Genomic DNA, 22,076 nt, shown 5'->3' on the forward strand with positions numbered 1-22,076 from the left:
CTTGGATAAACTTTAGCTAACTTATTACAACAATGCTCATAAGTTTTGGACATTAGCAAGAAAAAATGACAATATTTTTATTTTGTTTTTTTAGATAATTAGCTATAAATTTGAGCCACAGGTAGCTTATAGCTGTTGCTGTTGTTTGTTAATTACTCACCTTTCCAATTTTAAGACCAATAAAGGATGAATTTACTTTGGCTCTGCCATTTATAGTGCATAGTGTGTTACAATATTGAAGATCAGCTAGCTAGTGCTATTCAGGTAAGCTTCACTCCACTGTTCACTGTAGACAATATTAATAGCATGCCTAAATTTTTTTGACAGAAAAAGCTGTCTGCAACAGAACATGCATACAAATAAATTAACTCATCAAACAAAAGGGCACTTTTTCTAACAATGAAGAAATTGGGTTGGGGCTTAAGCCCATAAACTCCCCTCACAAGTACTGCCCCACCCATCCTCTGCATGCTCATGTTTACAAGGTACACATTGTAAGTTACATATTTATACTTTAACAATCTGTATGTTAAAATTTATTCAGTTATTTAAAAAAAACATTTTATAAAAATAATAAAAAATCATAGTGTCTTTAAATATTGTTATAGACAAAGTTAAAACTGATAAAGGCTGTGCTAGTTGTGCAAATCAGAAAAAAAATATAAGGCCATTGAAGCTCACCTGCTTCCACTCGTCATTGCTGGTGTCGGTGAATTCAGATGACTCCGGTTCAGATTCAGTGGACTGGGTAGATCTCAGGATGTGTTGAGACTTGCTGAAGCTGGACAGGCTAAACTCTGCCTGTCTACGGCGGACCTCGAGCTCCTCCTCAACCGTCCGAGCAACAGTTCTGGAGAAGTCTTGAAGAGAGCGTCTCTGGAAACTATCCCGAGCTCCAAACGGTGTGGGGAATGTCAGGGAGCCCCTTCTGTTTTGACAGATGACCACCTTTCCAAAATGCTCTGAATCTGCATATAAATTACTGCATGATGGAGTTGTCTTCCTAGGAGGCCTCAGAGCAGACACGTACTAGAGAAACACAACGTTCATCCGTTTAAGCAACACTCTCCAGGTACATAATGTAAAGGAAAATAATTAATGGTTATCACTATATTTCTTGATTGATTAAACTAATTGCAAACACTTTTTTTTGTGATACAAGTTCTCTGAAATGCTTTTTAAATATGGAAATGAGGCATTCTTGAATCATATGTGTGCTCATTTGCATACTGTCACACTTGGAGACACAAGGAAGGGCAAGGGAATGACAGAATAACAAAAATTTCGGTGCAAGCTCAAACTCTAGTGTGACCGTGGCATTACTGGTGGGAAGGGTAGTAATGGGAACATTGAAAACAAATTTGAACCAAATGAACACAATTAACATTAGGGAAGAACTGGGTCAAGATAAACTTATTTTTTAATTTATTTATTTTTGACACATTAGATTAAAATGTTTTTACTGAGGGGTATATGGGAGTCACTGTTTATCACTCAATAATTCTGAAAATACTGTGAACAGCCATTCTTATGTAAATTAAAACACTGTATATAATCAGGCACGTCAGTATATCGCTCAGGTAAAAACAGCTTACAAATATGAATCAAACTGTAAATTTTGGTTTATGTATGTGGAGTAGCTCAGAGCATGAGGAAAAAATAGAGAATCAATTTGTATTGTAAATAAATTGTATAGACACTACTGTAATAAAACTATTGCAATAGCAACTTTAATGTGTATTTTTACTAGACTGAAAAAAAAGCCAAAAATTACGAAATCTCAATCTGCAGTAATTGATGTGGTCTGTTTGTTTGACTCACTCTGTGTCGGTCAACTCGAGCTATGAGAGCAAGGTTTGTGCTGTCTGAGATTCCTCCATGGACTATAAGCACCCGCTGGTCGATCACTGTCACTAAAGGCAGCCAGCTGAAGATCTTCTGCAGCAGCTTCAGAATACGCTTTCCATGCAGCTACAAGGAGTAGATAAGTAATGTCAGATCTCAGATTCAAGAAAAAATGCATCAAATATATTACTTCATAATGTGAATCTCAGAGAGATACGGCTAAAAGAGAATAACACATTACTGATGATGTTAAAGCAACAGAAACATGGGCTTCAACATACATTTGAGTGCAGTTATTAAGATATAAGGATAAATTGGAAAGGCTCAACATAAATTAGTTTTTAAAAGTTTTCACATTTCATCCTAGACTAAATTTGGTTTAGAGAACTAGTAATGTTAACAGTGAATGAGTGCTTTTGTAAATTTGGGTATGACATACATTTTTTTTTTTTAAATGTGGTCCCAAGTTGTTTACTCAATTATTTTCAAATGGTGAGACAACAACATACATATGGTACTTGGGGATAGAATTTGAATATTTGTCTGTGTAAGTTTATAAGTTTGGTGGGGGAAATGTTTCTATAAATCATTGCAAATATGTGGAATATATTCTGTGCACTAAAGATAAATTTATGAATAACTTACTTGATCTTTCTTTATTTCTCAGTGCACCCACAAATGCAAATGACCTTGATGTAGTAACTAGTAGTCTTAAAGTTATATTCACTAGCCCATAAATTGTGTTGCCCCATCAAAGTAAAAAAGGCTAGAGAGCATAAAACAGCACCATGGTTTAACAGTCATACTCTCATTCTCAAAAGAGCAACTCATACCCTTGAACAGTGTAAAAAACTAAATTAGAGGTCTTTAGAATTACATACAAACACAGCATTTCCAGATATAGAAGAGCTATAAAATCTAGGGATGAACACCTCCACAAACTAATAGAAAATAATCATAACAATCATAGGTTCTTTTTTAACACAGTTGTGCTTTTTTACACTATGAAATAATCTTTTGTTGTTTGAACAAAACGTCCAACCATAAATTATTGTGATTTGTTTTTCACTGATATAGTAATCTTTTCCCATTGATAAAATATTGTAATTGTTTCAATAAAACCCCAAGAATGTTTGCTGCTGCCACCAGAGCTACAGATGCAAGAGCCGTCGATGCCATCGCCTGAGGTCCAAAAGTGGTCGCCATCACCACCACAGCTACAGGTGCAAGAACCGTTGATGCAGCAGTCTGAACCGCCAGTGTCTCCTGACCCAGAGCCTGCTGACCCACTGGGTTGTCTGATCCGCCAGTGCCTAATGACCCAGAGCCTCCTGACCCACTGGGGTTGAATGAACTGCCTGTGCCTCTTGACCCACTGGAGTTGTCTGAACTGCCAGTGCCTCCTGACCCAGTGGGGCTGTATGATCTGCCAGTGTTTCCTAATCCAAAGCCTCCTGACCAACTGCGGTAGTTTGACCCACCAGTGCCTGCTGAACCAGAGCCCTCAGATCCATGCTCCAGGGACGCCTCACCTCTACTGCATGGACCTTGCCTTCTTTCCCTTCCCCTGTTCTATCTCTGCGCCACACAGCTGAAGCTCATGATTACTGATTACATGAACTATTTAAACACCTCACATCTGGCCAAATGTGAAGGATAATGAGATTGTCTGAAGTGTGGAGCCTTTTACTATATTATCAACACAAGGAAGACACAATTGTAATGAATCAGTATTTATTAACAAAAGAATAAACAAGGTTAACTAAAATTACCAAACATACAATAAATTAAGTGCTTAGACATGCACCGTGAAGGTGATTAATTTGAGGAGTTGTAATAAATAACTCTGTAATCTTTTCTAAAGACAAGATAGAGACTGATATGGTAAACCTTACTCTAAAATAACAAACAACTGAGGAAGTTTTTGGTATTAAAGAATATCAGTTATAAACTGTCCAACACATCACAGAGACTCCACTTCCAGCCATTGAGGACATCCAGAAGAAACACCATCTGTGCCGAGCACACAGTATTTTTAAGAACTCCTCTCACTCTGCTCACAGTGTGTTTTCTGTCCTGCCTTCCGGCAGGCACTTCAGGTTCCCCTGGACAAAAACCAGCAGACTGAGGAACAGCTTTTTCCCCAGAGCTGTGTTCCTTTTAAACTCTGCCCCCCACTAACTCTTTGTCCCCCTCATACATCCACACACTCTCCTCATAACTTTAACCCTCCATAATCACAGCACTATTTAATATTTGCACATTTAAAACTGTACACTACAACGTTGTTGCATTAATTCATCTAGAATTGTACAATTACACTGCACATATAAATTTGTAATTATGTTCATATCTATCTACATACTTCTAACTTTTAATAGCATCTATTGCAAATCTCTGTTTAAAGCTAACACAACCTGTATATAATGTTCATAGTACATTCATCTGTAATTATTACCCATAGTTTTTCTATAATTGCACTTTATAACTTTATACCTATATCCTGCACTTGCTGCTATTGCACCCCAGGTTATACCTAAACATTTCGTTCAACTACATTTCGTTACTTGTACATGTGTAATGTACATGTAGCAAATAAAGTTGAATCTAATCTAATCTAAAAACATCTAATTAATTAGAATATTTCATACTGAAATATACTATGCCAAGGTCTCTTATAGAGGTTTGGAAAGTGACAAATTTATGCTTCTGCTGTTGATGCAGTGTTTGAAATAATCTGGATCTTCCTGCAGGTCTTGATGCATGGAACAAGCAGACATGGGCTGTTTCTCAATATGCGTTCTTGCATCCTCGTGTTCTCACGTAACGTCATCATCAACTGTCAAAGTTCTGTTCCAATACTCAAGCCCGCAAGAACGGAGGATGCGTGAAACTTCCTGGATGTGTTCTTGATATCGAGGAGGCATCGATGCAAACTTAAACGCCAAACTCGCTCTAGAAGTAACAGAAGTCATTGCGGATGGAGGTGGGAAGTGCAGGATTTAACATAGATTTATTATTAAAGTTTAGAGACATAACTTATTTACCTCAGGAGTTTCCATAAATGAAACTGTGAAAGCACATTACCATGAAAATCTTAAGAACGCAGCATCTCATTTCTCACAGGACGCGTTCTCTGTTCTTGCGGTCTCCCGAGTTCGATTTTCAGAGGTGACCTGGCAAGACCAGTCTTTACAAGAACGCAAGTCCATTCTTGGAATTGAGAAACAGCCATGGGTTTCTTGAGCTTTGATAATAAGAAATCTGACTCCTCTGGAACACGCAAACTGCAGATTTCTGGAGGTGATGGTTCTGATACTGGGACATGTCAATGTCTTTAATCTTGAAGGTAGAGGTCCTGAAAACCTGGAACATGCAGATTTCTGGAGATGGTGGTCTTGAAGCAAAGGCTTCAGACACCTTGGATAAAGCATTGTGAATCTAATCACCATGAAAAGCCTTGCTAGAACATGCAGCAAAGTTCTGAAGTCTTCAAGCAATTCGGATAACTCGGGACGTGCAGAGAATCCTTTTGGTTCTCTTTGCAGACATTCAGTGGTGCAACACTTGCATTGAAAACCACCCTATTGAAAACCACACAAATTGTGAACATAGATTGAACCACCTATTTTGTAAAAACCACCCATTCAACTTCTTTGAGAGAATGTTTTATCCTTTCCCTAAAAGGCGAGATGGTGCCTTTCAAATCCAGCATTGTGATTGGATGATCCTGTGAGGTGGTCACTGAAGGGTGTCATACAAAATGTGACCAACATTTGCATAGTTATAGTCTACAGTTAAAGTCTTGTCACAAGTAAAAGTCTTGTCACTTAACAGAAATAATGTACAGTATAGAATATAAAGTCATGGTGCAGTGGAAAAAGAATGAAAATTGTGTATGACTCCCATGAGCTTGGAGGACTGTATTCCTACATCTCTGCAATGACTCAAATAACTTAATAATAAAGTAATTTGGAATGGCAAAGAAAGCATTCTTGCAGGACTCCCAGAGTTTATCAAAATTCTTTCGATTCATCTTCAATGCCTCCTCGTTCATCTTACCCCAGACATGCCCAATAATGTTCATGTCTGGTGACTAGGCTGGCCAATCCTGGAGCACCTTGATCTTTTTTTGCTTTCAGGAACTTTGATATGGAGGCTGAAGTATGAGAAAGAGCACTATCCAGCTGAAGAATTTACCACCTCCTGTGCTTTGTAATGTAATGGGGGCTGCACAAAGGTCTTGATACCTCAGGCTGTTGATGTTCCCATGCACTCTGCAGATCTCTCGCATACTCCCATACTGGATGTAACCCCAAACCATGATTTTACCAAACTTGACTGATTTCTATGAGAATCTTGGGTCCATGCAGGTTCCAATAGGCCTTCTGCAGTATTTGTGGTGATTAGCATGCAGTTCAACAGATGATCCATTGAAAAATTTACCTTCTGCCACTTTTCTAAATGATAGAAGTCAAGTTATTATTTGTTGCTTTTGCAACTGGGATCAACGACAAGACTTTTGTCAGGTAAGGTACATGGTTATTTGAATCTAAAGGTATATGATGTGAAATGTTCCATTTTGTGTCCACTTTGGGAAATGGAAATATTGTAATCCATGTGTGTCTGTAGATTAGATGTAGACCCTGTTTACATGGGGTTATTTTGTATTTAATTTTTTCTGAGCAAGCATTCATTTAAAAACTGCATGATGTGTTTACTTGTGGTATCTTTGACCAATATATAAATTAGTTTGATCTGAAACATTAAAAGTGTGACAATCCTCAACATTGCTTTCATGTTTAGCTGGTTTTGGGGGTTGGTATTTCACTTATGTTTAACAATTCTTTGCTCAGGGTATAAGGAGGAAAAGGAACTGTTGTAAGGGTCCATCTATTACTCCTATGACTGGGCTAACAGCATGAGTGAAAGTTAAATGCATGTAAGCCGTTTAGTACATGTGAAAAGAGTTATTTTTATTTGTGAAATTTTATTTTATTTTGTTTCCAACTCCAAATTTAATCTGACTACAATTTATAATAACTTAAATTTAGATTCATCTAATTCAAGCTGATCACCTTATAGGTTGTTATTTTGGTTTAATTTAGATTGATTAACCTAATAAATCCTTATTTTTCAGTTAATGGTTCATCTGTTACCCAAAGCTGCTTAGATTCAGTATGCTGGCCAGTTAGATCTGCTCACGGACACATCCTCGCCAATTCTGGTTCTTAGATAAAGAACTCTGAACTAATTTACTTTAAGTAATATTAGGCCACCCCATGCCTGCTCATACATAAAGAAAGTTTAATTTAGCCACTAGATTACATCATACTAAGTCAGTGATTGTCAGAAATCAACAGGTCTCTAATGCTGTGCCTATGCTCCATCCATTGAGCCTGATTGTATGACCGAATCCTGGTCATAGGCTATGGAAACATCAGCCTAAACAATCTACAAGTTACAAAGATTTAACAAGTTAAATTAAACAAGAATTTTATATTTATTTGTCAGTCAAAGATTTTCCATTCCAATTCACACAATTAAACAAAATAAGCCAATTCAGATTGTACTACATCATTTACCCAAAGATCTGTTTAAGAGTTTGAGATTAATACCCGACTGTGTAGAAGTACGTTGCAGTATAAAAGCCTTGATGCAGAGCTCAGAGACCCAACACTGCAACGGCGAATCCTGGCTACAGAATCCCACAACACTTCTGCACCTTTCCCTTAAATACTCAAATCACCAAAAATTCAAGACAATAAAAGCTTCAGCAAGACCGTTGCCTGGTCATGTGTTGATGTGACGACCATTTTCCCTGGAGTGGAGCATCTGGCAAAGATCTTATCAAAGTCAAAACCCAAATTAACTGATATAAGGGAAATTGTAAAATATTACAGTGAAATTAAGACCACTTTATCTATCACACAGATACATTTAAAATGGAACCAAACATGAATATAGAGCCACAAGATACACCAAATTAAAAACATAAACATGTGTGGAGCTGCTCTGGTGGAGAAGGTAAAGTCGAGGGCAGAGAGGGGTGCTCAGGATGCATGATCGAGACAACCTGAACAACTGGTTTGAACAGCTAATCAACCTGAACAGCTGATCTTCTCAGATTAGAAAGTTTATTGTTTTAGTGCCTGGCCATTCTTGTGGTCTTGTCTTGTGTGGAGTTTCATAACAGTTCTCAGGGTTTTATATTATGGAGAGATTTATTGTCCTTACACTGTTAATCTGGGATAATGACTTTAACCTGCTTCCCCAGTTCAATTGTGCATAGACTCAAATGTTAACAAAGGCATTTCCCTGGTGTACATCATATATATATATATACATATATATATATATATATATATATATATATATATATATATATATATATATATATATATATATATATATATATATATATATATATATATATTAGAGCCCTACAGAAAAAACAGCTTAAACCAGCCTAGGCTGGTTGGCTAGTTTTAGCTGGTCGACCAGCTGTTTTTTTTTTAAAACCAGCTTGACCAGCCTAGACAAGCCGGGGGCCCAGCCAATACCAGCTATGTCCAGCTTAAACCAAGCTGGTCAAGCTGGTTTTAGCTGAATTTAGCTGGTCATTTTCCAGCCTGACCAGCTAAGACCAGGCTGGAAATGGCTGGAAACCAGCCTGGCAATGGCCAAAACCCCTCTAAAACCAGGCTGGTCAACCAGCTAAACCCAGTCAACCAGCCTAGGCTGGTTTAAGCTGGATTTTTCAGCAGGCAGGTGTGAACCTACACTGATCTCACGGTTCGGTTTGGTTACGATTATCATGCCATCGATTCAGTTCAATACGATATCTCGGTGCATCATGGTGTATTGACGATGCTTTTCATACACAGTTTTATATTTTCACTGCTATTCTTGTATTAAATGTATTTATATACATTTATATACATGCATTTATATTTATATACTTTTCGTAACACAATTTTGTCCTTTAATACAAACAGTCAGATATATAACTGTACCTTTAAACAACACGAGTGAGGTGGAGAAAGCGTGGCTGAACACCCAGAAAGAAGGGAGAGCGAGTGGAGACACCGGCAGCTCGTCAGTGGCCCAATCAGAAATAATTAATAATACCTGTTTTCTCTAGTGATTGGGCCAGAGAGACACCATCTTAAGGGAGCGGGAGAGACCATAGAGAGTGAGCTGAGCAACTTCACGCACTTTGAGCCTTGTGCTATTGAATAACCAAAATAAAGAACATTTTCACTTACCTTATCGCCAACCCTGTCTTCTTCTTCCCACAAAAAAGAACCTTTCTACAGTGGTGCCGAAACCCGGTAAGAAGAAGAGACCTCGCTGCCAAGATGACCATTCTGTCGACCAGTCTGTTTGCGGAGGTGATCCAGGCGCTCACGGTCCTCCACCGTAGAGATTCTGGATATAAGGGCCAAGCAAGAAGAGCGTTTCAGTGTCCTGGTTGAGGCCCAGTGCAAGGACCGTGACCTCGTCCGGAGTCTGCCAGCCCGCAGCAACATTGGCCACCCACCCTCCCATAACGCTAGACAAAATGAGGCCACTCGATGACCCAGAAGTGTTCCTCGATTTGTTTGAGACAATGGCAGAGGCGTGTGGGTGGCAGCGGGTCGATTGGCCGTTGAGAGTCATCCCGCTGTTGTCGGGCAAAGCCCAGAGTGCCACACAGCAGCTACCGGCCGAGGATCTCCTGGACTATGCTCACCTGAAGTGAGCAATCCTTCAGCGGGCCGGCCACAATCCAGAGAAACAACACCAGCACTTCCGGTCACTGAAGCTGGAAGAAAGTGTCTGGCCCTTCGTATTTGCCCAGCAGCTCTGTGACGCATGCTGCAGATGGCTGGTGCAGGATGACCGAACCATTGCCCAGATCGTAGATGCCGTGGTACTGGAGCAGTTCATCCCCGTCTTCCCTCCCGAATATTGGAGTGGGTTCAGTGCCAACGGCCAGACAATCTGGAAACGGCCATCCAGCTGGCCGAGGATCACCTGGTAGCGAGGTCCAGGGTCGGCGAAGTAACCTCTCCCTCTCTCTTTCTCCCTCCCCCCCTGTCCCTCCTCTTTTTCTCTCTCCTCCCACTCCCAGGTCCAGATCAAGGGGACTGCCCATTCTGGCTCCTAGGAGGCAAATCCTTGGCCCGGATCCACAGCGTGTCACGCCTCGCTCGGGCGCCTATTGAGACAGAGAGGGGGAGTCATGAGCCATGGGCGGTTTCCAATCGCTGACAGGTCTCTCTCCAGACCAATCGGTTGTTCCTACTGGCTGTCGCGCCCGGTCGCAATGGACTGTACCAGATACCCATGAGTATTAAGGGGGATACATTTCAGGCCTTGGTGGATTCGGGATGTAACCAAAGCTCTATCCACCAATGACTGGTGCAACACTCGTCATTGGATAAGAGCCGCACGGTTCAGGTGAGGTGTGTGCATTGGGAGGTAAGACACTATCGACTAACGTTTATGAAAATCCAATTTAGGGGAAAAAAGCATAATGTGGAGGTAGCGGTTAACCCACACTTCAAACACCCGCTAATCCTGGGAACGAATTGGCCTGAATTGCTTCAAGCAGCCACACTAAATCGCCTCATGACCCGATTCTTTTGGCCGGGCATTCACGGTGATGTCAGCAGACGGTGCGCTGCATGCCGTGAATGTCAACTGGTGAACCCACTGGCCACTCAAAAGCACCATTGTGCTCTTTACCAAATATGGAGATCCCCTTCAAGAGAATTGGTATTTGTTCAATGGCCATTATGTCCAATGGCCAGAATCTTTCTTTGGCTCTCAGCGAAGGCGGTCGCACTTTTTCCCTCTCCATCCCATATCTCTCCTCGCTAGCTCCTCTTGTCTTTGTCTTATTCTATCTCTGAGACTCTCCGTGCCCTGCTATCCAAACGAATAAGGAATTATGGATTTGATCAACTGGTCTCTGAATGCGATTGACACCATCTTCTCGACGAGAAGTTTGGGCTCGGGAGAGCCCACCTGTCCTGCGGGGACGTTTGCAGCTGGATACGTGATGGACGGGTGGGAGAAGTGGCGCGTCCTGTGCCTGGCTGCTCTGTCTCTGGAGGATATTGAAGACATTTACCTATTCGGAACTTTGATAACAGGGTTTCTGCTGATGGGCTTATGCGAGGCCCTGGAGTATCGACGAATGATGAAAGCGGTCAGTGCTGCTCAAAACCCCACCAGGCTGGCCGGCTTGATTGAAGCGCTGATGGGCAGGCTTGCTAATAATCAGACTGCAATATTAGATCGCAAACTGGAAAACATCGGGGTGAAGTTAGCAGCTTTGCAACAAAATTTGGCCAGATCTGGAGACGAGTGATGGACATTAAATATCTGTGAAATTGGCAGGTATTGACCTAAAGTTGAAGTATCTTTCTACTCTTTCGGCTTCCCTGTGTTTTCTTTTCTCCTGCCAGACGGCCTCGGCTGGAGGAAAACAACTTCTCCCGGATAGCAAGATAAGGAGACGCTCTGAAATTCCTGCTCCCCGTCAAGGACACCTGTTGGACTATACAGGCTTACGCACACACACACACAGACACACAGCACGACACTTCCTGGCCCCAATCCAACGCCTTCGTATGCTTTCACCCACTGGAAGGGGTGGGCGGGTCTGTGACCAGCGCCTCCATGGCTGCAGGACCTGATGGCTGCCCGCCCTTGCCGGACTATATCCACACCCCCTGTTCCTATCCCCTGTGGCAGTGTTATGTCTTGTCGGTGTGTTTTTTGTGCTAGATTGTTGGGGCTTTTTCTTTCTCCCTGATCTCACATTGCTCTAACTTAAGAGCAAGGTGAGAGGGAGTTTTTTTTTTTGCCTCTCTCTCCTGATTGTATTTTATTTCCTGTTCCACCTCCTGTGACCTGTCTTCCCTGGAGTTGTGATGTCTGTGCACGGTTGGGGGGTTTCATTTACCTGCATTTCGTTGCCTTGTACTTGTACATGTGTGATGACAATAAATCTAATCTAATCTAATCTAATCTAATTAGTCCTAGTGGATTATGCAACGCGGTACCCAGAAGTACCCACGCTTAAATCCATGATCCGTAAATTCGTTCACGAGGACACGAAAAATTGGGATAAATGGTTGGAGCCCTTTTTTTTGCTGTGCGGGAGGTTCCCCAAGCCTCCACGGGGTTTTCCCCCTTAGAGCTTCTCTATAGCAAACAGCCCCAGGGGGTGTTGGATGTCATTAGGGAGGCTTGGGAGGATGAACCTTCACAAAGTAAAAACAAATAAAATTCAATATACCTGGACCTACGAGCAAAACTCCACATACTGGGGCGGCTCTCTATGGAGAATTTGCTCAAGGCCCAGGAGGAACAACGCAGGCGATATGATAAGGGCACTAAACTATGAAAATTCACAAAGGGAGATAAAGTCCTTGTACTGCTGCCTTCTTCCAGTTCCAAATTACTCGATAAGTGGCAAGGTCCATTTGTGGTCTCACGATGAGTTAGCGATCTCGATTAGGAGGTGGTGCGAATGGACAGGAGGGGGTCACGTCAAATTTATCATGTTAATTTGTTAAAATGGTGGAGGGAGCCGAAGGAAGTGAATGCTGGTGGCACTTGTTACCAGCAAGGGTGATCTGGGACTGGAGAGCTGAAATCGGCCAAACACTCTGGTCACCGGAGGTGATCATCTTTCGCCCGCGCAGCTCACTGGCATCCAACACCTCCAAACCGAGTTTACAGACATGGTCTCCCCCCTACCCGGTCGCACCAACTTAATTAAGCATCACATTGAGACTGAACCGAGCATGGTCGTTAGGACCCAACTGTATCGCTCGCCTGAACACAAAAAAAGTGTTCCAGGAAGAATTGAGAAAAATGCTGGAAATGGGAGTAGTAGAAGAATCCCGCAGTGACTGGGCCAGCCCAATCATTTTGGTACTTATGGCTGCCTGGCCTGAGATGGGCAGTGGGGGAATGTGGTGGAGAGAGCATGGCCGAACACCCAGAAAGAGGGGAGAGCGAGTGGAGATACCGGCAGCTGGTCAGTGGCCCAATTAGAAATAATTATCAACATCTGTTTTCTCTAGTGATTGGGCCATCCATGATAGACACGGTGGAGAAAATTCTGCAGACACGCGCTCGTGTCTGTATCCAGAAGTATCGCTGTGACAGCCGAGAGGAGAAGAAAAGTCACGCCAACAGGTCAAATGGGCCACAGTGAAAGAGAGAAATGGATTTTACTTTCATTCTCTCAATCGCAGTGAAATAGGGGCTTCTGCTATAAGTGTCAGTGAAAGACACGCACACACACGCAGTGAAATTGTGCAGAGTTTCTGCGTTTTTAAGTAGTTGGAGCGTTGTAAATACTCGCGCTCGCCTCCCTCGCCATAGTAAGCTACGACACAGCGCATATGAGATAAATGAAGTCAGTACATAATAATTGGTTATGATCTATTACTGAACCGATACCGAATTGTCCGCGTCTGCATCGTGGTGCACAGAAGAAACAATACATTTTGACACCCCTAATATATATATAGTGCTTCCCACAGGTTTGAAATATACTTGCGGTAGTAGCCGGACTGAAACACACCTTTTACACACATTACATAAATGGTCAACTACATCCGACAAACAAAAAATAATGTGTTTTTTAACTATATTTTTATTTATTATGACACTGTAATACACCTTTTCTTTTCAGTAGGTTAAAGTTATTAAAAAAAGGCTGTTGAAATACTTTTATGCTATTTAGGAGCCATGTGCACCTACTGACAGGTAAAGGCTGCTCTCTCTCTCTCTCTAAAGTTGCTTTATTGGCTTGACATTACAGTATTGCCAAAGCATATTAAATATGTATAAAGTATGTAATATATTAACATCATTATATTAATAAAATATACAGCAAGTGAGAAATAAATAACAGAAAAAAGGAATAAAAATACACATTATTGCTATTATAAATTATAATAATTGCTAGTATAAAAAGTGTAGATTATTTAATAAAGGCAAATTAGCTGATTAGCCATTTCTAATGGTGTACAAATATTTTGCAGCCAGTATATTTTGTTCTGTATCAAGTATATAGTAAAGTTTATCTGAGTCATTTATTAAATGATAAATCATTTAATGTTTCTCTAGCAGCTGTGCGTGCACAGTCAGCTGCAAAAAGGTAATGCAAAAATGCATACAAATAAAGTTAACTTTAGAAAGTGAAAGAGAAACCCAAACCGCAGATATTTCAAGAGATTCAGAAACTATAGTCAGACGCATTTTGTCGCATCTCTGTGGGTCTGCAGAGCACGTGACTGTCTGTGGGAGTGTTGACAGAACCAACACGAAAGAAACGTGCAGAGCGAAAGAAGATTTTCCACTGGTTAATTGATCGCAAATGATGATAGTAGGTGAAATGGGCAAATGATGATAACAAAAGATGATAATAATGGAATTATTCCAGTGTCACTACCAAATATACTTCGGTGGCCGTTGATATACCTGGGCGGCCCACTCAAGTAAAGTATATATATATAATTTGTGTGTGTGTGTGCGCAGTAACTTAACAATGCAGAAACAGATCAATGAGCCAGCGTTATGAGTCCCTTTGAGCAACAAATAATCCAAATCCGTAGGGGGCAGAAACCTTCATTGAGAGAGAACCTCCACAGTACGGTACGGGTTGGTATGGGTCACCTTTATCAGGCTTGCGTTTCCACTGCCAAAAGGGTACGCTTTTGGTGGGCATGGTGTACGACAGAAAGTTTCAATCAACGTCATTTTTACTCAAGGAAATGTCACAGTAACGCCGTACGGGTTGTTCACTTATCATACGAGAAGCACTTCTCACAAAACAGATGCTTTATACACATAAATACTTGTGTATAAATGTTCATTACTAACCTTTCAATGAACATGATTTGAATTTAACTGCAGATCAAAGCGAAATAGCCTACTGTAACGTCTGCGATTATTTAAAATAAATAAATAAATGAAACATATATGAACATATTCAGCCCCTTAAAGTGTCTGATATTTTACCAATTATAGAAAAACTACACACAGCATGCATTTAGTCCTTATTTGTGTTCAAAAACAGCACAAAATATATCCTACAGTCAGTGCAAACCTCTCATCTGTGTCTTTAATCTTCAGCAGCACAAGTAACCTCTTTTTAGAAAGTAATTCTGTCATTCCGAGCTTTTAATAGTCCAAAAGGTGATGACAATAGTTAAGCATGGCAGTTTGTTCATGTTTTAGGTTGCAGAAAGCATCATTTGCTGCTGTTTTTTTTCCGGCATCTCCTTTATTTTTGCGCACTTCACTCTCACGTTTGTCCGTTTCTGAAAGGATCAGATATCAGAGCGATTCAATCAGAGCGATTTAATTCACGTTATTAATATGAGCTCAAGAAGTTCGTTATATCAAATATAGACATGCGGTGAGCTCTCTGGAGAAAGTGAAACCGCTTGCACTTTAAGACAGGCTCGTAAAACAACAACAGGACACTGCAGATTTTGTTCTTCTTGGCTTTGTGGCTGTTCATCAAGACAACGACAATGTTTGTTTGAGCTTAGGTTGACCATGGCTTGTTATTATATCTATATATTATTACGGTGAAATGTCTTGGCTGTGTTTTTAAAAATGGTGTTTCCATTCTCCTGCCTCTGCGAGTGACGATCTTGCTCCACCTTTTGGTACCCTTTTTCGTGCTAGGTACCCTTTGCAAAGGATAACCAAAAACTGGTGCAGTACGGTTCGCTTTTAGGTACCTTTTGACAGTGGAAATAGCCATAAAAGCATACTGAACCGAACCGTACTGTACCGTACCACTCAGTGGAAATGGGCCATAAGACTATGAATTGCCTTTGTTGCTGTATAGAGTATAAATTCACACACACGTGATACCTGTATCAGGAACACAACCCATTGAACCCCGTAAATTGTGAGTGTCAGCAGCAGTAGTTGAGAGATTTTTCGATGAACGCCACAGCAATGGCGGGTTCTTACTAAAGGATTCTGCTTTGAAGACACATGAAAATCCTCCTGGTTTTGTCTCTTTTTCAAATTCACAACAGTACTCTATACCATTAAGTGTCTGATGAGTCACAGCCCCCACATTCCAAGGAGACATCTCATTGGTCCTGCGCTGTTAAGGGAGCAGGATTATCAAAACGTCACCCAGGTGGCCCAGTGAAGCAGTCTGCCACGGTCTGTTCCAAGTTTCATTCCAGCTCAGCACAGCACAAGAATCTCTTTAGGTCCAGCAAGCATACGCAGGAACTAAAACTAAGATGACTAAGAACAGCACAGCCCAACGTTCCCATCTACATTATTTTTCTTTCTTTTCTTTCAATTGGAAGTGTAGTTAAGTTTAGTGCGCCACAAAACCAGAAGTCAACATGACTACATTCTTTAGCTATCTCAAACTTGAACCTCCAGACTCCGCTCCAAGCCATACGAAGACAAACAACTGATCACTAGCGAACCCACAATGGAACCCAGCTCAACAGAGGGACTTTTCTACATTATAGAAAGAATGCAAGCAATGCCTCCAGATTACAGTTGAACTGGTGTATATTATATGTAACCCTAAAGAAACATAGAAGGGTTAAATTGATTATTTTTGTTTGCTTGGTTAGGTCTTACAAAATTCAAGGTTTTTAATATCAGTACACTCTCTCAAACTCTCTCTTCTTTATCTTTCTTTACTCCTCTATAAAACTTATTTGAATGTGTGTGTGTGTGTGTGTGTGTGTGTGTGTGTGTGTGTGTGTGTGTGCGTATGCATGTTTGTGTGCGTGCGTGCATGTGTGTGTAAGGTGTTTCTGTTAGAATAGTCAATAAAGTTTTATTTTGTATAAAGAAAAGTGCCTGTGCATATTTATTAATCTACTGACGCTGCTATGACGATCGCGTCAGCCCCACTTTCAGACACGCCCTCTGTCAAGCGTTGACGCTGAAGCCCCGTGTGAATGGGGCGTAAGAGCTGTTTTAAAACATTGGCATTCTATACACACACACACATATACATATACATACATATATATATATATATATATATATATATATATATATATATATATATATATATATATATATATATATATATATATATATATATATATATATGGATTTCCTGCAAATCCGGAGGTCTAGACGCTTTCTATGATGCCATCATGACACAAATTCACCCAAAACAAACAATAGTATCTGGGTGCAGCCTTGAGGATGAAAACTGAGACTGCATATCTCAATGGAACTAGTGAGGTTACTGTACAAGGTAGGGTTAGGGGTGGGGTTAGCAGAGTGCATTAAAAAACATTGGATGCAGCTCAGATTGTGCTTCACCAGTTCTGCATCCAGACCTCTCTCAAAACAAAGGCCATGTGGACGCAAATAACATCATGATTGCAGGTGGCAGTATCAGCATTAAACCAGAAGAATAAGACAGTGTACGTTAAATACGCGAACACAGGGAGAACATGCAAACTTCACACAGAAACGCCAACTGACCCAGCCGAGGCTCACGTGAGGCAAACGTGCTACCCACTGCGCCACCGAGCAGCCTTAAACATACATTATCTTAAGTTAAGTTACAGAACCCAGTGTCTGGGTCTAGCAGTAATAAAAAAATATATATAATAGAGACTTTTGTCTGAGGTATAATTGTTTTACAGTTAATCAGCACAAAATAAAGCCACAAATATTGCTGCAAATTTTTAGAAAAGCCACAACAAAATCTGTAATTTTAGACTGCAAAATTCAGAAAAGTCCCACAAAATCCTGGAGGGGCATATATATCTATATATATACACACAAACACATTTGTGCTACCACGTTTTGTTCATTTACAAGCTAGTTAATGACAGCCACCAATGAAGGAGGACAAGAATGTAGCCTTCTGGCTGTAATCCTCTTAGCAAGGACTGTGAAAATAACTGACCAGAGTTTCCCCTTTTAAACTGTAAGTCTGAGATAAACGGCCATATGGTAAACAAACTGAGGAATTACAGAGCATGGGCATTAATTATGTAATTAATTACCTACCTTGTATTTCCCCAGCACTTCTTTGGTGAAGCCATACCTTTGAACAGAAAATAACCGTTTATAGAAAATATTGATCTAGGGGAACTGATAAATTAGTACACCCAAAATTTGTACATCCAAATTTATATGTTAAAGAAAAACATAAATAAAATTTTAAAAGATTAAAATTCAAGAGAAACAAAAAAAATTATAAAACTTTGTTGAAATTTTGTAGTTATATGAATATATTCATATTTTGCATAAATTTAAATGTATTTTCTTTCTATTTCTAAAGATGTTTAGTAATTAAAATATAATTTTAATAAATATCTGTTTAATAAATCTTTTTTTTTCCAAATGCACCAAATATATTGCCTACAGTATATTCACTGAGAAATGAATACAAAATATTAATTCATTGAGCACTTCATATAAATAATATTATATTTTATTATATATATATATATATATATTATAAAGTCACAATATAATTAACACACAACATATAATGACAGCAGTGAGAATATGAGAATATAGCAGAAAGTAAATGATCTGATAATACTGATAATCCTCACTTCTAACCCTTTTAAGCTATTGATATCAATTTGGTAACTTTAAGAGTTTTAAGAGTATCTTAAATATTGCTTGACTGCGACTGAAGGCAAGTGTTCACTTTCCTTTACCTTAGATTAATGATATGGTCTTCATGGTTTCCTCTATTAAGATAAACATCTCCAGGATACACAAGCAGAAATGCAAATAATATGAGCAGAACCTCCATGGAGTCTTTCCCTCGGTCCACATAGTCTCCATTGAAAACATAGGGTTTTTCCATTGATGGCATTCCGTTCTGGACAAATTAGAATAGATATATTTAACCATTGTGTGTTGTTGGGGTAATTTTCATCCACACTGAGGTGATTCTGAGTCTTTATTTGGCCACAACTTTCTCTATGTTTCAGCAAATGATTTTTGGTGACAAATCTTATGTTGACACATATTTTGAGAAAAGGCTTTGTAAAAAATGCACAAAAATACAATGCAAATTTATTACCCTTTAGTTATGTTAGTCACTGTTTTTGTTATTATAACAACATTTTTTGATTGTAGAGCCATGATGACACCATATAATCATGCATTTTTGATTGTTGTTGAATTTTGTTGTTGAACAACAGGGAAAACCACCAACGATAAAGAATGCTTGATTAAATGGTGTCATGGCTTTGCAATAATAAAAAAGGTTATAACGGCAGTCAATGAGGCAAAAACAGTCACTAACATAACAAAAGGATGGTAAATTTGCCCAGAGTGTATTGTTGCGTTTCTGAAAAATTTAAAAACATTTTCCCAAAATATATGTCAATATAAGATTTTTTTTCCAAAAATCATCATTAAAGATTTGGCTAACATAATAAAAAAATGCCTACCTTGTAAAATATCAGCAGCAAGTCCTCTAACTGTCCATGTAAATCACCTGTAATAAAGGTCACATTTTTATCTAACAGGAGCAATGAATAGTGTCTAAAGTAAAATTAAAAGGATGTGGTGTCAGGCACTCTCACCACATATGGTTATTTCTTTGCTATGGCATGTAGACACTCGATTAATATTTGGCAACACTCTGAGCAACTTCCACGTTTCTAGGAGAAGCTGAAGAACGTAACGAGAGTGAAGCTGCTGCTTGGAGAAAAAAAGAAGTGTACATGATTATAGAAAAAGTCCTGAAATAATAGTATAAAACATATCTTTTTTTAATGATGCCATTAAAGAGCCCCGATTATAGTTTTTTTTTATTATTATTTCCTTCCATGTAGTGTGTAACACAGCTTTAAGTGAATGAAAACATCTGGCTCAGGGTAAAATCTAAAGGTCTGCTGTGTTTAAAACTATTGATTCTAAAAGGAAACAGTTGAATAAATTATTTATTTTGTGTTAGAGTTATTGCCTGTTCGTATCGACGTCAATACGAGACGAGAAAATAAAATAAAATAAAATTTCACTTTAATAAACTTTGTAATTTTAAAGGTTCTTCATGGAACCAAAGATGCCAATGAAGAACCATTGTTTCCTAAATACCTAAAAAATGTATTTCATGCATCCTCATTGAGCACCTACTTGTTTGTTTTTGAAGGCTTCTACAAGATCAGCAGCCTGGTCCATATCTAAAGGAAAGGTCAGCCGTGGGCCAGAGTAAATGTCTGGCACATCAATATTGGTGTAGTTGAAGTATCTCTCCCACTCTGCATCTCTGCAAACCTCGTTTTCTCTGAAGATATGTGAGATCAGGTTTCCTGAATGAAAGAACATACAAGATGTTTTTAGCATGGTTTATTTTAATTCAAATATGTACAGTACAGGAGGTTTGTGTTAACATGCAACAGTGTTGTTTTACGTTCACTGCTTGAAGGAGTAAAGTTATCCACCAGGTAACCAAGAAAATTGTATAACTGTGCAAAGAAGTGAACAAAAAATGTCATATTAAAATTGCAGTTGCAGATTCATTTGAGATTGAGTTGTTCATCCATTCATCCATCAAAGCACTCAGCCGTCCTTTCTTCTATCAGTCCATCCACAGACCTTTCAATCTCTTCATCCATCCATATTTCCCTTTTCTATATATTAACATTTTGATCTTTTTTCCCCACCCATCTGCCCTTCCTGTTTTTTTTCCATCCATCCATCTATCGTTCCTTCCACCCACCATTTCTATCCATCCATCATCCATAAAAAATATCTATCCAACCATTCCTCCAATCATACCTGCCTTCAAATTGGGTTAAGGTTAAAGATTTCTTACTTTGATCTGGTCTTGTAGGTCTGCATACTCCATGGACTGGAAGATATTCCAAGTGTATCTTCGTCTCATTTCCATGCGAGCCACATACTGTTTGTGCCAGCGCTGGATCAGCACTGCAGCTTTTATTGCTTACAAGAGAACACTATATTTAAATCAATGTATTTATGATAATTGATTACAAATTTACAATTTTCATATAAGGCTTCTCGCACTATATTCAGCATGATTTAAGGGATTACTATGAGGCACCATGTAGGATTTAAATCAAACCTTGCTATTCAAAACATACAGATACACATATATCACTGGATGTTCAAAACAATATACATATATATATAACTTGCGTAAATACATATACTCGATCAATGCATATACACCCACTACAATAAACACATATACATATCAACTCACTGCATGCAAACACACCAACACTATACACACTGGCATATACATATAAACTCGATCATCACATGAACATCCAAATTAACACATGCACATACATAAACACCCTGCATGTAAACACAACTATGCTCGCATATAGCCTCAATACCTAAACTCAATGCATGTATAAACACTCTTGCAAACAATTTATCACAAATCGGGTTATTGCAAATCTTATATTAATTCTTATATTACTTCTGTTAAATAATGAAAATATATTGTATAAAATAATATAAAATATTATACAAGTAGACTCTAAAATATATAAGAAAGATTTTTATGTTAAACCTAATTAATTAGGCAATTACATACACAAATATAAATGGACAGATAGGATGTCCAGTATCTACAATTTCAAGGCTGATTTAAAGAAACCTTTTAAAACCCTTAAAGGACAAAAAGCAACAAAAGTTGCAACCAGAACTACGTGTATATACTCAAAAAACTAAACTCCTCTTTTCTATTGTAAATTTTGCAATAGAAGTAGCCTATACCCCTATTTATTTTAATTATTATAATTATTATTCTTTTTCTATGATTTTTTTAAAGATGTAGATGTCAATTGTAAAAGTTTGTTATTGTTTTGATTGTTAAAAGTTCAGCATATAAAATAAAGTCTCTGATAAAATGTTTCTGTTCATCATGTTGGTCAAGCTAACTCCCACGAACAAGTTCAGAACCTCGGGCCACTGCTTCTTTTCTCTTTAATATCTACTTTTTTTGCAACAACAACAGCATTTTGGTGCATTAGCCTGTTTATTGGTGAGAGGCAAACTCATTTCAACAGTGCATCCCCCTAATGGACATAAGTATCGTAACCTGTGACAAATAGTGGTACCAGTAAAAAAAGAAAGTAACATAAACTATTCATTCATTCATTTTCCTTTAGCTTAGTCCCTTTATTTATCAGGGGTCACCACAGCAGAATGAGCTGCCAACTTATCCAGCATATGATTTATGCAGCGGATGC

General features: G+C 39.1%; 1 protein-coding gene across 1 annotated transcript in view; it reads right to left on the reverse strand.

Moving 5' to 3' along the window:
- Positions 1 to 22,076, reverse strand: part of ppef2a (protein phosphatase with EF-hand domain 2a) — a 62,438-nt gene that overhangs the window by 37,827 nt on the left and 2,535 nt on the right. Inside the window, exons 4-12 of the mRNA XM_056458526.1 lie at positions 20,666 to 20,793; positions 20,261 to 20,315; positions 19,984 to 20,159; positions 19,431 to 19,548; positions 19,296 to 19,342; positions 18,552 to 18,718; positions 17,890 to 17,926; positions 1,822 to 1,971; positions 682 to 1,029 (exon numbers count right to left, since the gene is read on the reverse strand). Of these exons, the coding sequence (XP_056314501.1) occupies positions 682 to 1,029; positions 1,822 to 1,971; positions 17,890 to 17,926; positions 18,552 to 18,718; positions 19,296 to 19,342; positions 19,431 to 19,548; positions 19,984 to 20,159; positions 20,261 to 20,315; positions 20,666 to 20,793 (1,226 nt within the window). The remainder of the gene's footprint in view (positions 1 to 681; positions 1,030 to 1,821; positions 1,972 to 17,889; positions 17,927 to 18,551; positions 18,719 to 19,295; positions 19,343 to 19,430; positions 19,549 to 19,983; positions 20,160 to 20,260; positions 20,316 to 20,665; positions 20,794 to 22,076) is intronic.

This window comes from Danio aesculapii, chromosome 5 (assembly GCF_903798145.1).
Source record: "Danio aesculapii chromosome 5, fDanAes4.1, whole genome shotgun sequence".
Classification (NCBI taxonomy): Eukaryota; Metazoa; Chordata; class Actinopteri; order Cypriniformes; family Danionidae; genus Danio; species Danio aesculapii.